This window comes from Acomys minous (genome assembly GCF_964271855.1).
Source record: "Acomys minous genome assembly, chromosome: 4".
Classification (NCBI taxonomy): domain Eukaryota; kingdom Metazoa; phylum Chordata; class Mammalia; order Rodentia; family Muridae; genus Acomys; species Acomys minous.
In genome coordinates, this window is record NC_140486.1 from 116,583,058 (window position 1) to 116,597,280 (window position 14,223).

The following is a 14,223-nucleotide window of genomic DNA, read 5'->3' on the forward strand; positions in this document are numbered from 1 at the left end:
TTTGTTTTGTCTTAGTAATAGAGCTTTACATCAATGATCCACTCAAATTAATTTTTACACTCAGTGTGAGGAAAGGGCTGGAGACAGTACCTCCAAGTAAATATTTAGTTTAAGCACATCTGTCGAAAAGGCTGTTGAATTTCCTGAGCACCTACATCAAAAGCCACTTGACCCCAGCTTTGTTGTGGTTGTAGTTGTGGTTGTTCAGAATTCCCTATTTATGCTGCTGAGCACCCTGGAAAAGTCTTGGTGGTGCAGACATTCTTCATTTCTCTAGAGAAAATACCTAAAAGTGGGGTTTCGGTAAAAGTGTCCTGTGGATTATATAGTTTAAGAATCTGAAAGTTTTCTCAATGTGGTCTTATCACATGAAATTCCTGCCAGTCACGAAGTTCCAGGGTGACTCCAGCATCCTGGTATTTGGTGCCATCTTTTTAACTTTACGCTTAGGTTGTGGAAATCAACACAGACTAGACCTTCATTGTCAATTCAGTTTGCATTTTGCTAATAGCTGATGGGTCTGGACATCACTTAGCCATCTCTGGCCAGTTTTTTTTTAATCAATTTATTTATTAATTATTTATACAGTGCTCTGCCTGCATGTACACCTGTAGGCCAGAAGAGGGCATCAGATCATACACAGATGGTTGTGAACCACCATGTGGTTGCTGGGAATTGAACTCAGGACCTTTGGAAGAGCAGGCAGTGCCCTTAGCCACTGAGCCATCTCTCCAGCCCCCTCTGGCCAGTTATATGGAGTTATAAATATAAAAGAGCTATACACAAAACATCTTTTGCCACATTTTCATTAGATTGGACATACTTACTCTTCATTTATAGTTCTTGATATAGACAAACTGTTCTTGACAAGGGAAGTCAGACACGGCTTGGACTGTGAACATCTCTTCAGAGTCTTAGCTTGCCCATTTCCTTGAGTATTTAGCTGGGCAGAAATTGTCAGTGTCTTGAGGTCTGTATTGCAGTTGTCACCCTCAGTGCAGACAGCAGAGTACAGGGAGAGAAGGCAGATACTCTGCTCCAGGTCACTGAGATCAGACCCTGTGTCTCCCACAGAACCAGGACGTTGCGATCAAAGCCAAAGTCTATCCTGCTGCTCCCCTCAGTGCTGGGTGCCCACCCGACCCTGTGAGCTCGGCTTGCCCATCTGCAAAGTGAGCCCACTGTGCCCTTCCTCAGAATGCTCTTAAGATAAATGCTAGGCTCAACACTGGCTTACAGTGAATGACATCTTTTGGGACCATGATCATCAGTAAGATGTTTAAAAAGCAAATATGTAATTGCACCAAATGTTACTTTCATGGCAGGTCTTGTGGTTTTCCTGTCTCAGCGAGAGTTCTTACAGGCTTCTCCAATGTTTATGTAACTGCACTGGGCACAGTTGGGGACACAAGGTTGAGCTTTACAAATAACAGTATAAATTAAGTCTCAGCAAAATAAAAATTTGAAGATAAAATAGACAAAAGCAAAAACTAAGCAAAACAAAACACCCAACCAAGGACTGCTGACCTGACCAAATATCCCCGGTCCTGAGACAGAAAGCCCCAATCTGCAGACCTGTAGTTTAGAAATTCAGCTCGATATCTCCACAATGTGAACAGAAAAGACACCACCAAGTTCAGGGAAGATTCCGAAAGGATCTAGTGCACCTGCTTTTTAGAGGAACTCCCCCCTTTGTAGGTGCTTCCAGGGCAATAACAAGATCATCCAGACAAAATTGGCTAGGAAAGCGGATATGCATACTTGCAGAGCAAACATACCTGTTCAAACCTAACTCTTCAAGTTCCTGTGAGGGCGAAGCCATGAAGTCACTCACTCTTTCAAATGATATACTAGTTAACCGACGTGTCCCCAATGATCAGCCTTCCTTTTTTGTTCCCTCCTCCCCGCCCCCGAAAATGGAGTATGATTCCAGCCCAGGGCTGGGAAGAAAAGCATCCAGGGTGCCAGCCTCTACCTAGGCCTGCCTGGCATACTCCATGTGGCCACCCACCTCGGCTTTCCATCCTCCTCCCTCCCTCTGGCCTAAGCACCACCTCCTAAGGCTCCTTTCTTCTGCTTGCATGGAGCCACCTGCAAGAGCTCCGTCCCAGGTGGGGCCAGCACCTGGCTGGCTCTCTGAGCTCCAGTCCTTATGCCTGACACACTGGATTTGCACATGCTTCCTCACAGAGCTGAAAGCATGACCTTTTAAGAACATTGGTATACACATTCACATATAATCACATGTGAAGGTGTTTGTGTTCACATCCCATGGACTAACATGGGCTGTGTAGGAGATGAATTTTGTATATATGTATACATCATATATGTTTACCTAAAAAGCATTTACACCCAGTGTATATTTTTTGTACATGTAAACAGGTAAAAATGTCATTTAATACATTTCTTGCTATATTCCATCCTTCCCACCCATAGGGCCCGGGAGTCCCCTGTGCTAAGGTGAGAGGTCTAGCTTACTGTTCATTAAGTGCAGGGTGTGGGGGTGGCCATGGATCACCTCCCTATACTGGCCATTCATTGTGGTCCCACACTGTGTTGTGTAAACACTCTGGAAATGCCCTCCACTGCGCTGCTGGGTCAATGCATATGCACCTCTGGTGTCCATCACTGTGGCCATGCGGCTTCCACACAGACCAACAGAAGGCACTTCCCTCAGCATGGGGCAGGGCTGGGTGTGTCTATAGCTGTTGTATGGGATGCCCTGTGCATGCCTCCCAAGTGTATCGATCTCACTTGTGATAAGGACACTAGAGCGGTGGTTATTAGCCTGTGGGTCATGATCTCTTTTTTTTTTAATTTTTTATTAATTTATTCTTGTTACATCTCAATGGTTATCCCATCCCTTGTATCCTCCCATTCTTCCCTCCCTCCCATTTTTCCCTTATTTCCCTCCCCTATGACTGTTCCTGAGGGGGATTTCCTCCCCCTGTAAATGCTCATAGGGTATCAAGTCTCTTCTTGGTAACCTGCTGTCCTTCCTCTGAGTGCCACCAGGTCTCCCCCTCCAGGGGACATGGTCAAATATGAGGCACCAGAGTTCGTGTGAAAGTCATACCCCACTCTCCACTCAACTGTGGAGAATGTTCTGTCCATTGGCTAGATCTGGGTAGGGGTTTAAAGTTTACCGCCTGTATTGTCCTTGGCTGGTACCTTAGTTTGAGCGGGACCCCCTGGGCCCAAATCTGCCTATCATAATGTTCTACTTGTAGGTTTCTAGGACCCTCTGGATCCTTCTACTTTGCTATTCTCCCATGCTTCTCTCATCTAGAGTCCCAATAGGATGTCCTCCCCTCTGTCCCAGTTTCCTGGTAAGTGAAAGCTTTCATGGGACATGCCCCTTGAGCTAGTATGCAGATATAAGTGAGTATATACCATTTGAGTCTTTCTGCTTCTGGGTTAACTCACTCATTATGATCTTTTCTAGCTCAATCCATTTGTCCACAAATTTCGGAATTCCTTGTTTTTAATAGCTGAGTAGTATTCCATAGTGTATATGTACCACAGTTTCTTTATCCATTCTTCTACTGAGGGACACTTAGGCTGTTTCCATGTTCTGGCTATTATGAATAAGGCTGCTATGAACATGGTTGAGCAAATTTTCTTGTGTGCTGGAGCATCTTCTGGGTATATTCCAAGGAGTGGAATAGCTGGGTCTTGAGGAAGCCCTATTCCCAGTTTTCTGAGATAGCACCAGATAGATTTCCAAAGTAGCTGTACTAGTTTGCATTCCCACCAGTAATGAAGGAGTGTTCCTCTCTCTCCACAACCTCGCCAGCATGTGCTGTCGCTTGAATTTTTTATCTTAGCCATTCTGATGGGTGTAAGATGGAATCTCAGAGTTGTTTTGATTTACATTTCCCTGATTACTAAGGAGGTTGAGCATTTCTTTAAGTGTTTCTCAGCCATTTGATATTCCTCTGTTGAGAATTCTCTGTTTAGTTCCAAGCCCCATTTCTCAATTGAGTTATTTGGTTTGGTGGTGTTCAATTTCTTGAGTTCTGGATATTAGATCTTTGTCAGATGACGAGTTGGTGAAGATCTTTTCCCAGTCTGTAGGCTGTCGCTTTGTTCTCTTGACAGTGTCTCCGGGTCATGATCCCTTTGGGGGGAGTCACATATCAGACATCCTGTATATCAGATATTACATAACAACTCATAGCAGTAGCAAAATTATAGTTATGAAAAGCAACAAAGTTTTACGGTTGGCGGTCACCACACAAAGAACCATATTAAAGGGCCACAGCACTAGGCAGGTTGAGAACCACTGGACTAGAGTGTCTTCCTGTAATAGTATTGGTGTCCATCTCTCGGCCCTGGGCTTCTGATGCGCAGGTGCGGGATCAGACTCGTGCCATCATCTTCCTGGCGCCCCTCTGCCCCACCCACAGTGGACGGGGTTTCTTCTTCTTAGGTTTACATCTTGTTGGCTTGACTGACATTTTACCAGCTGTTTCTATAAGTTATCTGCCTTACGGACAGGCTGTTCTGGAAACTCCTCTGAACAGTTTGCAGTGCCATTGTAAGCACACTTTTCTAGACTATTGCACTCTGGCTCTGTCTGGCCTGCTTCCAGAGTAACTTCCAGCCACCACCTGGCCTCGCTGATGGCCTCTGAGGAGAGAGAACACAGTGAGGGGCCTGACACCTCAGACCCTGGGCAACCTGGGCCAAATGCAAGTCAGTCTGCAAGGACAAGGATTTGAGAGTTCGGAGCTTACAGGGTGCCAATGGTAAGCAGAGTTCTTGAAACACGTAAACACAAATGTGCTGAAAAGCAGGTACTGTCGCCCAGTGCCTGGCTGCCACGTGCAAGAGGCTGCTGAATGCTACCTGAGTGATTTCCTGAGTCTCCTTGTGGTCACAAGGAAGATGCTGCTACCTGATGGCTCAGAGGACAGGCCAGCTTCAGACCACGGGGGCAGTTGGGCTTTGACCCAGCATTGAGTTCCAGGATCTTTCTCCCACCCCATCCCCCATCTCACACACATCCTGGACCAGGCAGCACACTACAGATGTGTTAGGTTCCTTGTCCCCTTTATGTTGGTGTCAGGCTGTCCGGCTTCAGGCTTGTGTCTGTACATTCTCCAGTTCCAAGCTGTACTGTCTACTGTTGTGTTCCACCTCGACCCCGGGATGTATTAGGAGGCAGAGCCTTTGGGAGGTGACAGAAATAGAGCTTCTACAAATGGAATCAGGGCTTTTGCTGAGACAAGGCTTGGCGTCTCTCCTCAGGCCCTAGGACGTGGTTTGCCAATCCCAAGCACATCAGGCATGCTGTTGTTTGGTTACATTTAGCAGACACATGCTGCGAATCTTCCATGTGTCACATGGCCAGCCTGATGCTGGGGACAAGGGACAAGGGCATCATCTCTCAAACACAGAGACTGCGCATGACTTCACTGCTGCTGCCTTTGCTGGGGTGACAGCCTCACAGCTCACAACACTGACTCTGCTCCATAGTCACCCAGCAGCCATTTTAACTGCACCTGGTTCATCAAGGAACCATTATTCATAGAGCCTACGGTGTAGCCCCGAAGGCCTGTAATAGCTGACCCGGGGCTGGATGCTTCTGATACAGGGTCCATGGTGCCTCGTGGGCCTGATCCTGTTCCCTGGAGAGGAGTGTGGCTGAAGTGGGAAGCTCAACTGACCTCAGCTGATGCTTGGGGGAGTGTGAGTCAAGGTGGATAAAGGACAACACAGCTCCTGAACGCCCAGCTTTGGCCCCTGGAGGACAAAGGGTTGTTTTGGTTTTTTTGTTTGTTTGTTTGTTTTGAGAGTTCTTTTAACATCTCCCCTCCTTGGCTCCCAGCAGTAATCACAGCAGTCAAATTCCTAAAAACCAGTAAGGGCCCTGTTCTAAAAACATGGCTTATGTTAGTAGAGCAGCTGGGTTTTGGTTTGGCACAAACATGGATGCTTGCTGGATGTGGTAGCACACACCTTCAGTCCCAGAGTTCAGGAGGCAGATCTCCATGAGGCTGTGGCCTGCCTGGTATACACAGCAAGTTCTAGGACAGCCAGGCACATGTAGTGAAACCCTGTCTCAGAAACAAAAACGAAAACAAACAGAGGCTTCTCTCCCCTCCCTAGTACTCTGTGTTTCTAGGTGACGCGTTGGCCTTTCCACACAGCTGGTGGCAATCCTCGTGTGATGACCGCAGGGAGATGGGTGCTTTCACTCAACCCAGGAAGAAACATCAAGTCAGGGAAGGAAGCGCCTCCTCTAAAGTCCTTACACATATACCGAGCCACCAAACGAGTGTTGCTCTCCACTGCTGTTTCATACAACCCACTCAGGACTTCCTTAGCACACTCCCCTCAGTCAGGGGCTGAACAAGGACAAGACTCTTGGCTGGCAGAAAACATTCTCCAAATAAATTATGGCTGTCACTGTGTGGGGTCCCCGCTGTTCCCTGCCCTGGGTAAGCAAAGGTCCTCTCACAGAAGATTGGCACTTCCATTTCCCACAGCAGAAGCATGGCCACTGTTGGCTAGCTGTGAGACTATGTGACCTGACAGAAGGCAGGCCGATCAGAAGTGTCCCCAAGTGTCCCCCCTGGGGCATACTCTCCTTCAAACTGTGTCACTGGAAGTATCAGAAGCCAGCAGGCAGGACATAAGCTAAAGTGACTTTCACATGGAGTTCTCTGACAGGTCAGAGATGAGGAGGCTCCTCTTCTCCTCAGTACTGAAGGAGCTGCAGGGGTTTTGTGAAGGGAAAGGCGGACACCACAGAGTACACGCAGGCTCCCAGGTACGCAGCAGATGCAGCAGTGGGGTTCCCAGCTCTAATCTCTGGGCCACACTCAGGGTTACAAGGTTCTTTGCACAGTGAGCAGCTGCTGCACAGCTGGCTTTACTTCACTGGAGCTTTCCCACCTGCTGAGGACTGGGGATCCCAAAACCACAAGACACTGCAGCCACCAGCACCCTAGCCTAGCAGTAAGGAAACAGAACAGCCTTCACCATGAGACGGATACAAAATAGCGATCTTAGCTGTCTCAGCCATTTGTGACTTTGGCTACTAAGAAATTTTTAAAGCCATCCCCTACAGATGCTATACCCTCCTTTGAGAAGGACCAGCACCTGGCGTCTTGCAATAGCAGCAGCTCTGATAAGGAGGCTGGAGAGATGTTCCACCCAATGCAGTGTGCAGTGGGTCTTGAGCCACAGGGCAAAGGAACCTTTAGTCGGGTCTTCCTGGTGCTCTGGCAGGCATCTGCACACACCTGCACAGCCCACCACTGAGGCAGACCGCACATCCCAGTCGCTGCACACTGAAAGTAGCATGCCGTTTGCTGTGGTGACTTGGTTTATTCCTGTGTTCGCATACGGGGGAGGGGAGATCCCAACATTCATCTAAAAGCACGAGAATTAAAATTGCCCTGAATGTTAGGGTGCTCTTTTTTTAAATTTAAACAAGTACAAAGGGCTGGCATCCTCAGAGACATCAGCGCCCAGTTGGTTCAGACAGTCCCCTCCCTTGGTTGACCAGGTTCTGACTTCAAGTGATCGTCACAAGGTCTCTACAGTCACATCACAAATGTGGAGCATGCATGACTGGACGGCCTCACTGGACGTCATCGTCATCAAAGAGATCTTCAAAATCTATGAAAACAAAAATTAACACATTACTGGCACAGGACAAACAAGTGAGAAAAGGGCTTCGGATGGATCTGATGATGGCTCGGAAGGCAGGAAAGTGGTCAACAGTGTAAGCTGGTAAAGGGCTCCCCAAGCAGACTTGACCTTATCCAGCGGGAAGGAGCAGATGGGACTATCGCTGGGGGACAGTATTGTGCAGTGTGTTCTTAAAGGCATTTTTTAGTAAAGCACATGGGGGGTGCTGTGGACACGCGGGCAACACTTTGCAGCTCGGTGGCCACACTGAGCATGAGGACACCAGTGCCATCCGTGCGCCAGGAGAGTGGAAGTATGCGGAATGGGCGGGGGGGGGGGGGGGGAGGGGGGGAGTTGGCAGGACTGAGCCCCTGAGAGGAGGGCCTTGGAGAGCATGGGCAAGTCAGGCTGCAGACACACAGGGACAGCCTGCTATAGCCAGAGTGTACTTTACAGTCAACATTCAAACATGCCATTGGTGCCCACGGCCATGGTCACCATTTCTTCTGTTCCAGTGTCACTTGAAGGATGGGAAAGGAGTCATGCCCACCCATACATGGAGAGTTCATCTCCTCGGTGGCCACAGTAGAAGGGAAGGGAGCCTCCTGTAGCCCCACACAGCCCTTTCCGGGCAAAGGTCCACAGTGCAGCCCTGCCCATGCAGAAGGATTGCTCCACTCTCCCTGCCTGCTGACCTCTGTGTGAACTACTGTTTCTCTAGGTGATTACTGCCCAGACGCCATGCCTGTCACCCAGAGACACCTCCATATGACAGTAATCTAGACAGTATCGGCCAGCTTGTCAGGGCTCTCCTCTGCAGCCTGTCTACATCCCCCACTACTTCTACACCACAGCAAGGGAAGGGAAAGTGTCCGATCCACAGTTAGGACCCACTCACTACCCACTAGACAAACACCCCGGAGCCCATCTGCTTGAGGAGCTGGAAGGCCTTGGTGAAATCCCTGGCCAAGGGTCTCATGGGCCTCGCACATGAACGGCTTCCTAAGCACCGGGTTTGGCACAGACTGCAGGCAGCATGCGCTCTCCTCAGCTCAGACTGTGAGTAGGCAGGAAGGGAGACGGGTGTGTGCTGCCATGTTACCGGGCGCGCGCCCTAACAGTGTAGGCCAGGCCACTTGCTGTCTATAGAACCGCATGCAGTGAACAAGTACCGTGAGCTGACAGAGACAAAAGAGACTCTGAAGGCGTCCTACTTTAACAGTCCGAGCCCTGCCGGGTGCTGCCAGGCTGCGCTGGGAAGCAGTCGGTAGCCCTGAACACAACTTAGAGACCGGACTTCAAAGGCCCCAGTGTTAAGCCCCAGCCCGGCTCTCCCAGCCGAGGAGAAGCAAGTGTCCTGGAAGGGACACACCCACCTGACAGATGCCTTCCCCACTCAAGCATCAGCCACTTGCCAATGAGCCCCAAAGCCCACCTAGGTTCAGAACTTCAGGGGGACCCTTGGCAGTCAGAAGTCAACACGGCATGATTAGTCACTGGAGTCGTGCACCACAGAGTCTAGGTGGGAGGAACACACCACAGCCCTCTGGGGAGGGAACTTATCCAAAATTCCCAAGTGCTATTTGAACGCAATGTAAGGCTTAACCAGTAGGAAGGAGGCCTCCAGAAATCATGAGAACAAGAAGTAACAAGCACACCCTGTCACTTGCCTGGAAATCTTACCGTTGGCCTTCACTGTCTCTCTGGTAAACAGTCTAACCAAGAACTCCCTTAGCTAGGAGATGGAAGTCCTGACTTTGCTCAGGGTGGGCTGATGCAGAGCACAGCTCTTACTCTGCAAAGACGGCGTTAGAGGCCAGGCAGGCAAACAGGTGTGGCCCAGCAAAGCCAGAAACAACCCAGCATCGGCAGAGAGTAAAGCAAGACAGAGCCATGCAGCTCTCTAGGCCCACGTCAGGGAGACAGGCCATAACCAATGCGTCTGTTGCATATGCTAGCCACACCAGGGCTCAAATTCAACCTTGGCTAGTGAACTGGAGAGAGATTTATTTCCTGTTTTTCTCTTTAAATACAGCTGACGACCAGAGCTAACTGCCAGTGTGATTATTCCATGCCCCTGGCATAGTACTGAGAAGGGCACAAGGTCTGGGCTACAGTGTTCCATGATCCAAATTACCCATGACACATAGCTGCCCACTGCTGAGGAAACGTGGAGTAAGCCTGGCACCCGATCCTGGCATACTCACCATTAAAAAAGTCTGCATGAACTGCCTTTTCATTGGCTGCCAAGTCCATCAAGAGCCCGGTGCTACCTCCAGCCTGGAGAATAAATGGAAGGTCATTCCACGGGTTTGTTTTCCAGAAGCAGGTGGCAGAGTCATTACCATACCCTTCCCACCTCCCTGGAACAGAACACTGGGTGACAGGAAGAATGCTCAAGTTAGAGCCAGAATTTTCCAGACAAAGGCAGTAGTGTGAATGAGGAAGCCAAGCAAATGATTGTAAAGGTCTCTCAAGGTCCTGAGTTTTCCTTGGCATTACCTTGTGTTGTGTAGTACTTTCTTGCTGGAATCTTTAATGCCTTCCTGGGCAGTGCCAGAGGACACAGAAGTGTGATGTCTGCTCTAGACCCTCCCTTCTTCTGAGAATGCAGCCATGCCCCCTGGGAAGCTGGGGAGGTCCACCTTATGGCGGTGGTGGAACCAGGCCACACCCAATCTGTGAGATAGGATGCTTTTGGGACTTTGTGCCATTTAGTCACCCAGAAATGGTGGAAGCAGAGACCTGTGGTGGCAGCACACTGGACAATTGGTCCAGACCTCTTTCTGCCAGGGCTCCACGTCTCCAAGATTCAACCTTCCTCTGGATGTCAAAGTAGCGGAACACCTCCTGTATTCTCTGAAATAGCTCTCTGCACGCTCTGCCTCCCCAGCCCCACAGTAAGTTCCACAGACTCTGCTCTGAAATCCTGGCTCAGCTCCTCCTGTCTTCACCTGCCTCACTCAGACTCTCTTCAAGTATTCCTTCTTCATGTTGCCAGTCCTCTTCCAAACCCTCTATAGGACCAAACCCCACAGGAAGTTCCTCTTGTCTCTCCTGACTGTGATGCCCTCACGGTACCTGACTGTGGAGCTGAGGCTTTGCGCAATTGCCTTAGCAGTGGATCACAGAGCCCACCATTCTGCAGGCTTCATGACGGGGCCCTGCCTGATCCTGCCCCTCCATGTTCAACTATGCACTGGCTGGTTTTGTGTGTCAACTCGACCCAAGCAAGAGTCATCAGAGAGGAAGGAACCTCAGCTAAGAAAATGCCTCCATGAGATCCAGCTGTAAGGCATTTTCTCAATTAGTGATCAATTGGAGGCAGGTCCAGCCATGGTGGGTGGAACCACCCTGGGCTGGTGGTCCTGGGTTCTAAAAGAAAGCAGGCTGGGCAAGCCATGGGGAGCAAACCAGTAAGCAGCACCCCCTCGGTGGACTCTACATCAGCTCCTGCCCCCAAGTTCCAGGCCTGCTTAAGTTCTTGTCCTGACTTCTTCCAATGATGACCTGGAAGTGTAAATTGAATAAACCCTTTCCTCCCCAACTTGCTTTTTGGTCATGATGTTTTGTCACATCAACAGAGACCGGAACTAAGACAAACTATACGGCGTGCCCTTCCTTCACTGGGCCAGCGAGCATCACTCTTTCCGAGTTCTGCTCCTATGGCTCTCTTCATCCACATCCCAAAGACAGTCGCATCCTTCACCATATGGCTCAGGGGAACCTCCTCTCTTGAGCCTCAACAAAATCCATGGATACTTCTGTAGGGCACCCCACCTCCACCCTTGCCATTACACTTAGGATTTGCAATCGGCCTCTTCTGGCCACAGCTGACATCTCTAAGAGCGGGGGGGGGGGGGGGGGGGCAGGGGGTGTGTGTGTGTGCATTCGAGCATCTCCCTATTCGCTGAACTTTGAGGAGGAGCAGAAAGCTAACATACAAGAGCTAGCTGACATCGCTGAGTATAACCACCTCACTGGAACACCTGTATCAGATAAAAGCACTCTGTGGGCATGGCAAAGATCAAAAGCACAAGACCGCTCCAAAACTGTGCGTCTAACGACTTAACCGAGTCCCAGCACAAAGCACACCACACGCCACCCCTTGTCATTCTCTCAGGGCTTGGTGGCTAGGGACCAGCGGCTAGCAGCCTGTCAGTCCGTTAGCCTCGCTCGGGCCTTCTCTGCTGGGGAAGATTTAACAGGAGCCCCTATCAGATAATTGCCTGCAAGCAAACCCTACTTCCTCGCTGCAATTCAAATAACACAATTTTGGGCCCTGTCAGCTCCCGGTTCCCCAGTCGCTCGCAGTTTTTCAATCCCTGAAGGCGTAGGTTTCCGCGACTGCTTGCGGATCGTGCTCCCAACCCCACGCCTCGCTCCGCACCGCCCCACCTCATCCAGATCCACGTAGGGTCCCGCGCCCTCGGGGAACATCTCATCCACAGCCGGCTTCATCTCCAGACTGTGGCTTTGCGCTCACTTCCGGCCAACCTGGTCCACTTCCGGCGTTCCTCCGGGCAGGTCTAGACGCTGGAGGACCGCGCCTCGATGGCACCCCTGTAAGCCGCTGGGTACCTGAGCTGTATCCATATTAACGGTTAAGAACCACCAATACCCTACGAGCACGAGTGGTCGGTGGAGAAAAGAGATTGTCCATTTACCAGCAGGGATGCAGTTCAAAACTAAGAGAATGGCTACTGTGCAGAAACCGTAGGCAGTAACGTGCTGGCGAGAAGGTGGCGCTATTGGACCCCACCCCCACCCCAGGCGCTGCTAGGGGTAGCAAAATTCCAAAAGTAGTGGGTGCACACGCAGGATCACCTTAGCCAGGAGGAGGAAAACAACCCAGTGCCCACGGATGAGTGAACGCAGACAAGATGGACTTTGTCCACACGGTGGGAAAGTTTGTGGAGTCTTAACTAAGAAGGTATTCTTAGCCTATGGGCATGGCCGAGCCCTGAGGATGTTGTTAATTTGAAATAAAAAACAAACGCTGTAACTCCACTCGTGTGAGGAGGTCCCTAGAACCCTAGACAAACGCCTAGAAATGCCGCAGTGTAATGGTGGAGCCAGGCTTGGGGTGGCAGTTGATCAGGGGACACAGTTTCAGATCTGTAAAGTGACAAGTTCTAGAAGGTGTGTGTGTGTGTGTGTGTGTGTGTGTGTGTGTGTGTGTGTGTGTGTGTGTGTGTAGGGTGTCCATTATATCACTGGACTTACCACTGAGAGGTGGTTAGGGTGATATATTTTAGGGTGCTATGGTGTACCATGGTTTTTAATTTTTTTTATATTTATTTACTTATTTGCACCATGGTTTTTAAAGAATGAATGAAAGAAAAGAGATGAGGAAGGGTAGGAGAAGGACCACTGGGGGAGAGGGCCTGAGATGCTCTGACAGTCTAACTATGCTAGTGAGGCTCCTGGGTGTTCCCGTAGGAACATCTATGCAGCTCCTTGTAAAAACCAGGTTTAACAAGTGTCCCTGTGAAGTCACTGTAGCAAGAAGCCTGAAATCCAGCTGACACTTGCCTGCTCTCCACGTCAGATAGGGCTCCCCAACTACTACTCTCCCCAGCCCATGTCATCTGACCCTGACTTCAACAAAACCTCTGTGGTACCCAGAGTCATTTCCCCATCTACCTCCACCTTACTCCTTGACAGTCAGTCCCTGTTCGCTGGTGTGGTTGAGCCAGGTCTCTCCCCCATAGTGCTAGGCGGCAGCGGCTCCTGTACCTCTCACAATGGTCTTGGGTGGTTTCCTCCTCTGCTTTGACAGTGTTAATGGGATGGTTTTTGTTGGTGGTGGTTTGGTTGGTTGGTTGGTTGGTTGGTTGGTTGGTTTAGGTCGGGTTTTTGTTTTGTTTTGTTTTTCTTTAACAACTTTGAGAAGTCAGGGGCTGCTAGAGTGAGAATGGGGAGAAAGAACGGCTCCAGGGAAACTGACTCAGCCAACATATAATGAATTTGTGGCCTGGGTTGTCACCCGTACTCCCTCCCCTAAGCCTGAGTGGACTGCGCAAGGTCTGGGAGAAGTAAGCAATGACTGGAGAGCTTCAAATGCCAGGTCAGTGTCATCCTGAGATACTCAAGTGAAGGTCAAACTAAGGAAGCCGGGGCAGCTGGCTGCCAAGAGAGGCTTCCTGTTCCATTTCCCTCCCGGCAGGTATGGGGGGCATTAACCAGCGTGCTCTTGGCTCACGTGCCTTGTATGTGTTGGTAACATTGGCTGCCCCTGCACTATGTCACGCTGCGTTTGCATCCTTCCACACCCAGCACTACCCAGCAGCCTCAGCCTGCGACCTTGCCCTCAAATACCAAGTGTGAGCTGACTCCCCCTTGCAGACATGGATCTGACTTCTTGATTCCTGCTACTCCCAGGAAGGTGCCGTGAACTGAGTTTGAGTGCCCTGGCCCCAACGTGACTGCGGCTCATCTGGCAGCCAAGGGATGGGGCTGCCTGGGATGCTGTCTGGCTTGCCTAACTTGGCACATGGCCTGAACAAGTCAAGCTGTACTGGTGGTGTCTCTGTTTCAGCTTCCTTAGCTACAACCTGGGGCCACCATTGAGCATCC

The 14,223-nt window shown here is 50.1% G+C and overlaps 1 protein-coding gene across 1 annotated transcript; it reads right to left on the reverse strand.

The window, feature by feature from the left end:
• Positions 1-7,318: 7,318 nt before the first annotated feature.
• On the reverse strand, positions 7,319-12,192 carry COPS9 (COP9 signalosome subunit 9). Its single transcript, XM_084780486.1, has 3 exons — positions 12,043-12,192; positions 9,852-9,924; positions 7,319-7,632 (listed from the first exon to the last, which is right to left on the reverse strand). The coding sequence occupies exons 1-3, from the start codon at positions 12,103-12,105 to the stop codon at positions 7,595-7,597; spliced, it is 174 nt and encodes a 57-aa protein (XP_084636612.1). The 5' UTR covers positions 12,106-12,192; the 3' UTR covers positions 7,319-7,594.
• Between the last annotated feature and the right edge of the window lie 2,031 nt (positions 12,193-14,223).

Excerpts from the sequence above, each read along its gene's own strand:
- COPS9 (XM_084780486.1), bottom strand. The coding sequence starts at position 12,105 with ATGAAGCCGGCTGTGGATGAGATGTTCCCCGAGGGCGCGGGACCCTAC. Across the intron at positions 9,925-12,042 it reads CCTACGTGGATCTGGATGAG|GCTGGAGGTAGCACCGGGCT; the intron begins GTGGGGCGGTGC and ends TTTATTCTCCAG. Across the intron at positions 7,633-9,851 it reads TCATGCAGACTTTTTTAATG|ATTTTGAAGATCTCTTTGAT; the intron begins GTGAGTATGCCA and ends TTGTTTTCATAG.